The sequence below is a fragment of the Octopus bimaculoides genome, chromosome 14 (assembly GCF_001194135.2).
Source record: "Octopus bimaculoides isolate UCB-OBI-ISO-001 chromosome 14, ASM119413v2, whole genome shotgun sequence".
Lineage (NCBI taxonomy): Eukaryota > Metazoa > Mollusca > Cephalopoda > Octopoda > Octopodidae > Octopus > Octopus bimaculoides.
In genome coordinates, this window is record NC_068994.1 from 47,382,497 (window position 1) to 47,391,175 (window position 8,679).

The 8,679-nt window shown below is 40.4% G+C and overlaps 1 protein-coding gene across 5 annotated transcripts in view; it reads left to right on the plus strand.

Moving 5' to 3' along the window:
- The window catches only part of LOC106876396 (uncharacterized), a 206,092-nt gene that overhangs the window by 71,937 nt on the left and 125,476 nt on the right, over positions 1–8,679 (plus strand). The window contains exons 1-2 of one of the 5 annotated variants that reach the window (XM_052972842.1): positions 268–404; positions 7,118–7,217. The exons of 2 other annotated variants lie outside the window; for them this stretch is intronic. Coding sequence is in view for 1 of the 3 variants with exons in the window: in XM_014924923.2 (XP_014780409.1) it covers positions 399–404 (6 nt within the window). In the remaining 2 variants the exon portion in view is untranslated. Of the gene's footprint in view, positions 1–259; positions 405–7,117; positions 7,218–8,679 lie in introns of those variants that run through there. 2 more of the 5 variants (XM_014924924.2, XM_014924923.2) reach the window with 2 other exon arrangements.

Below are 8,679 nucleotides of genomic sequence, written 5' to 3' on the forward strand. Positions count from 1 at the left end.
AAAGCATAGGAATCGAATGATCTCATTGATGTGCAATTTCCTTATCCCTTCTCCCCCCCCCACCCACTGCAAAAAAATACTGTTAAAGCTGTCTCAACAATGAATTAAAAGAAACGAGATACACATACACAAACTTTGTAAATGCCTGCATGATTTAGCTGCAATATTGTGACCTACCTGTAATGCCAATCCTATTTATTCTATATTTCTCCTCCCACCAACTCCACTTCCTACTTCTTTGAGATATGATTTTTTTTCTTTTTACTGTCTAAAGTGGAATACTTGTAGCTATGTTTATGTTGTAGTGGACGACTGGAATACCTGATTAGATATGAAATTATGAGGTTCTGTCTTATTTAGATCCAACCAACAAGGAAATAAGTTGACTGTGTTGTGATATGAAGGTAATATTGATTTTGTGTATATGATATTGTGTGTATATGATATTGTGTGTATATGATATCCTAACATATGATGTTATCATGGCTTGTGTGGGAATTGTATTTAAATCAGGGTAAACTCACTCTTACTGAAATGTCAGCCTCACTCTATGGTCAGGGGTAAGACAAAGTCAAGGTGGTTTAAGGTAGACAGGGACACAATAGATGACCAAGACTTCACAACGCTTAGTGAAACTGCTTTTTTTTTTTTTTACCCCTGGATTTATTGTTCTTGTTTGCTCTGTTTCCTAGAATTCAGTATTCACATGTTCAGATATACACATAACTCACCAACAGTTTGAGACCTGACAACTATCCTCATTGTGCTTAGTTTGTTTGTCAAAATAGTTTACCACAGTATGGCCATTGCACATGTTATAGCCTTTTGGGGCCACAGGTGAAGTGCTGGGTGTCAAACCTAGACCAAAGGGGGATAATTTATTCTGGAGGTTTCCAACAACGGATTTGACCAATGGTGTTACCCCTCCTTGAACATCTTAATGGTGCAATATGCTATGTCTGTGGGAGGATATCACATGATACTGATAGTTGTATATATCATATTACGATATACTATAACTCTGTGTGTGTTTTTGTGCTTTCTCTTCTTGACTACACATGATAGTTGTAAATGAGTATCAAGCAGTGTTTTTCATTTCAAATCTTCCATGAAAACATCTTTGGTCATGGGTAAATACTACTTTACTTGGAAACAGGCAGGAGGAGTACTGGTCCATTGAAAATCTGCTTCAGTGAATTCTGTTTGACCCATGTGTGTGTGTGTGTGTGTGTGTGTGTGTGTGTGTGTGTGTGTGTGTGTGTGTGTGTGTGTGTGTCTATCAGTTAATTTTTATTTAACATCCACTTTCTTATATGTGCATCAGACAATTCACTGATTATATTTCCATCAACCATGCCAGACTGGAGCCTGGCACAGCTCTCCGGCTTACCAGTTCCACTCAAACCATTTAACCCATGCCAACATGGAAAGCAGATGTTAAAAGATGATGATGGTGATGATATATATGATATTGCAGTTAAATGATGTGGTATAATAATCTAGGTAATAGTGGTATATCTATAATCCTTCAATATACCATGACTGTTGTGTACTATCTACATAATATTTGATAACTGGATATTATACACCACATTCTCAGTATATGAGGTGTTCTCTATCTTTTATCACTAGAGCCTCTGTCTTTAACTTGTGTGGCTTTCATCTTTAGATCATCTGAGATTTAGTACAGATTTTCTTGACTACTGTTGCCAGGTATCCTGAGATGTTGCAAACACCTTCTTACCAAAACACCACTTTGCAATGGGAATAGTGGGGGAAGATCCTGGTTAGTATCAGGGGGGACTGGAATACCTACAAGGAAGAGGAAGGGAAGAATATGTATAATTGAGGTGGTGGAAAGGGGAGGGAGAATACCATTAAGGAGTAGACAGGGAAGAATACCAAGATGGTGGTGGAGGAGGAAAAATACCATCAGTGTAGAGGTGGGGCAGGGAGGTGTAAGGGAAGACAGAATACCATCAAAGAGGAATAGGTGGTGGGAGTACCATTAACAAGGAGGTTGTGGCGAGCGAAAATTAGTGCCATCAAGGCTTCAATTCTGGTAAATAACTCGTGCATTATTGCCCTCTTTTTTCACAATAATTTTTTCAAGGATAGCAATAATGGTAATTCCAACATGAAGATGCCTTTCTTCCTTCCTTCTCAACCCTGAATCTCAACCCCCTACCTGAACCGTGTACTTCACCACCCTTGCTTTGCGTAGGGTGGTGAAGTACACGGTTCAGGTAGGGGGTTGGTGATGATGGTGATAGTTACAAGAGTAAGGATTATGATGATGAGGAGGAAGATAAGGATGGAAAAGTCAGGATGAACCCTTCATTAGCTATGGCTGGCTGGCTGGCTGGCTGGCTGGCTGGCTGGCTGGGATGTTAGGGTAGTTATTGGATATCTTTCTATACATGGAAGACTGTGGGGTGGGGGATGGGGAGAAGGGTGAAGGAGACAACAGTGAAGAAGTACCCAGGTATGTGAGTCCTCCGAACCCACCCTCACATTCCTGTGGTAGGGTAGGAGGATCAGTGCTGAGCTGGGATTGAATCAGCTGACATGAAGTAATTTAATGTGAACTTGTGATGGTGCAGCTAATGATGTTAGTAATGGTGACATTGGTGGTGGTGGTGGTGGTGGTGATGGGCCATGGTAGAAATAAGGGTGGTGGTGGTGGTGGTGGTGGTGATGATGGTGGGGAGTCATGCCATTGGTACTATTTTTGATGGTAGTGATGATAATGATAGTGGTTGACAGGTGATGGTGGTGGCAGTAGTGGATATATATATATATGTAAAGGAGTTTCCTGTGGTACCTGATATTCTATATTGTTTTACTGAAAAAGTTTAGCATAATTAAGCACTGTATGTGTGTGTGTGTGTGTTGTGAATTTACGAGAGTATATTGTGAGGCAGGTGGAGGCGCAATGGCCCAATGGTTAGGGCAGCGGACTTGCGGTCATAGGATTGCGGTTTTGATTCTCAGGCCGGGCGTTGTGAGTGTTTATTGAGCGAAAACACCTAAAAAGTTCCACGAGGCTCCGGCAGGGGATGGTGGTGAACCTTGCTGTACTCTTCCACCACAACTTTCTCTCACTCTTACTTCCTGTTTCTGTTGTACCTGTAATTCAAAGGGTCAACCTTGTCACACTGTGTCACGCTGAATATCCCCGAGAACTACGTTAAGGGTACACGTGTCTGTGGAGCGCTCAGCCACTTGCACGTTAATTTCACGAGCAGACTGTTCTGTTGATCGGATCAACTGGAATCCTCAACGTCGTAAGCGACGGAGTGCCAACAACAAATTGTGAGGCAGACTAATGGAATAACATGTAGAGTGATGGTGGAAGAGAGAAGACCAGTAAAAGTGAAAAGTCGCTGTAGAGTAAGCAAGATGAAGTCTGAAATAGGATTGTGTGTGTAGTGATGGGGGGAGGAGTGATGGTTGTGATAGTAGCGGTAGTAGTAATATTACAGGTAGTTAAGGTGGCAAACTAACAGAATCATTAGCAAGCCAGGCAAAATGCTTGGCAGCATTTTGTCCATCTTTCCATTCTGAGTTCAAATTCCACAGAGCTCAACTTTGTTTTGCATCCTTTTGGGGGTTGATAAAATAGGTACCAGCTGAGTACTGGGGTCGATTTTATTGAATTTTTCTAATCTCCAAAATTGCTGGCCTTGTGCTTAAAATTCGAAATCAGTATTGCAGGTAGTTATATTTATAACATCGGTAGTGGTAGTGTGGATAGTTGGAGGAGACACATTCATCATACTGCACCAATCGATGTTGGAATCATAGGAGGCTAATGATGTTCAATGGATGGTTATTTGATCCACCACCTATACTTACAACCTTGATTTATTGAAGGGGTGAAGTACTTGCTCAACAACATGGTACAAGGCCAGAAGTTGGAGGAAGCGAATAAGTCTATTGTATTGGCTTCAGGGCTCAACTGATGTTTATTTTATTGACCCCCAAAAGGATGAAAGGCAAAGTTGACCTCAGTGGAATTTGAACTCAGAATGTAAGGATGGATGGCATGCCTCTAAGCATTTTGTCCAGACTGCTTATAATTCTGCCAGCTCACCATCTTAACTCCTGCCAAAATATTGCCATGCCCCACCTGTAGGGCAGGCACCACACCTTGAGAAATACTGATGAAGAGGGTCCTTTTTGGTTTAACTTGTCCTTCTTTTTCCCAGAAAAGCTTCTACTCTCTAATAAGCAAGTTTTCACTGACTTACACTTTTCTACTTTTGATCCAGTATCAAGCATTGAATCACCATCACCTCAACTCCTTCCACCCCTACTATATATTATCTACAATTAAAATGGCCTAGTGGACGGATATGACATAGATCTGTTGTTGGCACTCCATCACTTACGACGTCGAGGGTTCCAGTCGATCCGATCAACGGAACAGCCTGCTCGTGAAATTAACATGCAAGTGGCTGAGCACTCCACAGGCACGTGTACCCTTAACGTAGTTCTCGGGGATATTCAGCGTGACACAGTGTGACAAGGCTGACCCTTTGAATTACAGGTACAACAGAAACAGGAAGTAAGAGTGAGAGAAAGTTGTGGTGAAAGAGTTCAGCAGGGTTCGCCACCATCTCCTGCCGGAGCCTCGTGCAGCTTTAGGTGTTTTCGCTCAATAAACACTCACAACGCCTTGTCTGGGAATCGAAACCATGATCCTATGACCGCGAATCCACTGCCCTAACCACTGGGCCATTGCGCCTCCACTGACATAGATCTATCAGCATCTAAATCAGTGGTTCTCAGCTGGAGTTCATATAAAATTTTGCGGGGCCCACATAAATAAAATACTCTAATTTAGATTATATCATCCAATGTAACCTTGTTAATGTCAACAGCACATAGTTTAAGAGAGATTTGGCTGCTATTTTTTGCAGATCAAGTAACCACATCATCATCATTCATCATCATCGTTTAATGTCCGCCTTCCATGATGGCATTGGTTGGATGCTTTGACAGGAGCTGGCCAGGCAGAAGACTGCACCAGACTTCTGTGTCTGTTTTGGTATGGTTTTTATGGCTGGGTACCCTTCCTAACACCAGCCACTCTGCAGAGTAGACAGTGCTTTTTATGTGGCACCAGCACAAGTGAGGTAAACTTTGGCATGGTTTTTGCAGCTTGATGCTCTTCCAAAAGCCAATAACTTTACTGTGTGGACTGGATGAGGATTTTTTTTTTTTTTTTGCTAGTCAGCCTGGTGGGATGAACATTAAGTTGTATAATAGGGCCCACACATTGCAAAAGGGACTGTAAATAGTCCAACACCTTAGCTTTATGTTGTTCCTCATACTTAAATGTGTCAGAAAAAAAATAAAACCATTCTCTATCAAAAGAATGTGCCAAATCATTTGTATATTAGACTGAACTCAGAGAATATGGAGAAAGGTAAAATAACTCTGTTTGTTGCTTTACCATCTGTAGTTGTAGAAGTAACAACTGCAATAGCAATGGAAGTAATAGTAGTAGTAGTAGTAGTAGTAGTAGTAGTAGTAGTAGTAGTAGTAGTAGTAGTAGTAGTAGTAGTAGTGGTGGTGGTGGTGGTGCCAGCATCAGTGGAAATTATAGTAGTAGGTGTTGTTGTTATAGGGTTAATTAAGTATACTGTAGTTATGTAAATTTTTATTAGTTTGCAGTGAACCTTGTAATATTCATACTTGTACTTTTAGTTCATTTTTCCACCACATATTTACACATACACACACACACACACACACGCGTGCGCACACACACACAAACATCCACATAGACATTCATATATGTACACATGCATATGTATCCACACAGGCAGCTATTCAAATTCATCCCTACACATACCCTATGCATATGCATACATAAGCATACATATATGTATGTATGTATGTATGTATGTATGTATGTACGTATGTATGTATGTGTATTTTTTGGTAGTTTTTTTACTTATTTAGTCCCTCGATAGCGTGAGGCATTAATACACAGTTAATGCCCTTTATATATAATATATATATATATATATATATATATATGCTAAACTACACGTGCAAAATTATCCTCAAACACATATGCATAAAAGAGGGGAAGTGACGATGGTGAGTTGTGAAGCTGATGATGATGATGATGAAAATTAGTGGAGGGTTGAAGCTGAGCAATGGAGGCATTGATGGTGATGATGATTATAATAAGCGGTGGAATTACTGTGCATGATGTTAGGGTTGACAGATTATGACATTAGAATGAAGAGTTACCTCTGACTAATGAAAAGAACAAATATTCTAGCAGAACAATGTGGTCTGTGAAATACATCACTAGAAACTAAATGATTGATTCCAGAGGAATGGACAATAAAACTGCACTTGGCATGGCTTTAACTGAAGTTAACAATGCATTAGTAGTACTTGTTTTATTGACCCCTTGGTGGGATGAAGATCAAAGTTGACTCAAATAGGATTGAACTCAAAGCATAAATAAAAAAAAGGATCAAAGTTCCTTCCTAAACCATAGTCACATAAGACCAGTTTACTGGGTTCTGTTGCATATATATATATATATATATATATACAAACTACTGGTCAAGATACTGGCCCGTCGCAGGATTATTCAGCTTTGCCCTTGTGTTTAATTGGTGCTTTATTCTATCAACTCCAAAAGGATGAAAGCCAAAGCTGACCCTGGTGGCATTTGAACTCAGAACATGACTAAATACCACAAGGCTCAAATGATTCTACTGAACTGTTATGAAAGAGTACAGGGTTATTACTGGTACTGATTTTTAATTAAACCAGAGATACTAAAGATAAAGTGAACCCTTGCAGGCTTTGAACATGTGAGATAGAGGTATGAAAATTGTCATTCCACTGCTGATGCTACATTAGCACAATGCACAAATTTCTAAGAATAGAGTGAAGTCGATTGAATTGGTCCTAGTAGGCCACTGGTATTTATTTTAGTGACCTCTGGAAGGATGAAAGTAAAAAAGAAAAGTGGGGCTTGAATTTAGAGCTTAGGGGTTGGAAGGTAAATAATTAAAAAGCTATTACTCTAGCACTGTGTTATGTCTGGTATTTCATAATTTAATATTTTCATTTCATGTAGAGAGAGGAAAATAGAATTGGGTGACATTCGTGCATTTCTCAAGTAACAAACAAACAGAAGTAACCTTTGATTGAGAACTGAAAGTGGAAGTGAAAGTGAAGTGAGTGGTACAAGATTTTATTTACTTTTTAAAGTCATCTCTACAGATTTTCTATTGGAACTAGAGCCAACACTGAAAGTTATGATACTTATATATGAATATGTCTATGTAAACAATGCAGTCAAAAAGGTAATGGGTGTATATACATATTTCAGGAGTTATTGCTCTTTCTTACCCAAGCACTGTAGGCAACCATGAATACGTTGCTTAAATAGCCACCATAATGCTATTTGTTGAATAGCATTGAAGGAGACATCAGTTTAGCATTGTCGTACCTTCAACACTACAACTACAACAATTATCATGACTACCACCACCACCAATACAACCACTTCAGCTATTGCTGTCGGTGTAATGACTATCATCATTGCAACCATCTCAGTAAATACAGTAACCACCACTAATGCAATCACTGTCAAGACTACCACCACCACCAACAACAACAACAACAATATCAGACAACCACCATCACTACTACAACCATCAGAGCCAATGTAACACCAGGCACCACCACAATAACCACCACTGTCAGAATAATCCTCGCTGGTACTATAATGCCATCACCATCAAAACCAACTGTTATCACCATTGCAACTACAGCCATTACCACAACAACCACCACAACTAGAGCTATTACTGCCAATACAACAACCACTATTAGAACCATCATCACCACAACCACTATTGTCACCATCAATACAAGTACTATAGGATACAGGCTTCCTTTGGTCATGAATGAGCATGAAGTTGCATCTAGAAGGTTCTTCTCCAGTCCAGGCAAGGTTTTTTTCATGGAAGACCAGCAGTTGGCCATGCATACCAGTCTCTCCTCTCCACACCACCGATGTTGTTCAAGGGAAAGGCAAAAACCGATACAGCTTGGCACCAGTGACGTCACAACTCATTTTTACAGCTGAGTGAAGTGAAACAATGTGGAATAAAGTGTCTTGCTCGAGAACACACAACACCCAGCCTGGTTTGGGAATTCAACTCACTACCTCATGATTGTGAGCCCGATGGTTCTAACCACTGAGCCATGTGCCTTCACAAGTACCATAACACAACAAACATAAATATAACCACCACCACCACCACTACCACTAACAGTAGCATCATCATCATCATCACCATCTCCACCGCCACTGCCAGCGAAGCATCATAGCCAGAAATATCAGTGTCTTCCAGTCATTTTCATCCTTTGTTATCTCTCTTCAGCATCAATTGTCAAGTAACTTGGAAGTTATGTTATAGTGGGGGAAACATGCAGATAACAGCATGTGTGGTGGTGGTGGGGGGGCGATGAAGAAGTTTATTAATGATAGTGGTGGTGGTGGTGGTGGTAGTTGTTGGTGGTGGAGGGGTAACATGTAATTGTTTGTGGGTGTAAGGTGTCAGTTATTCTCTTCCTTGAATGTTCATTGCATAGAATGAGTCAGAAGTGTGATGTGGTGGTGGTGGTGGT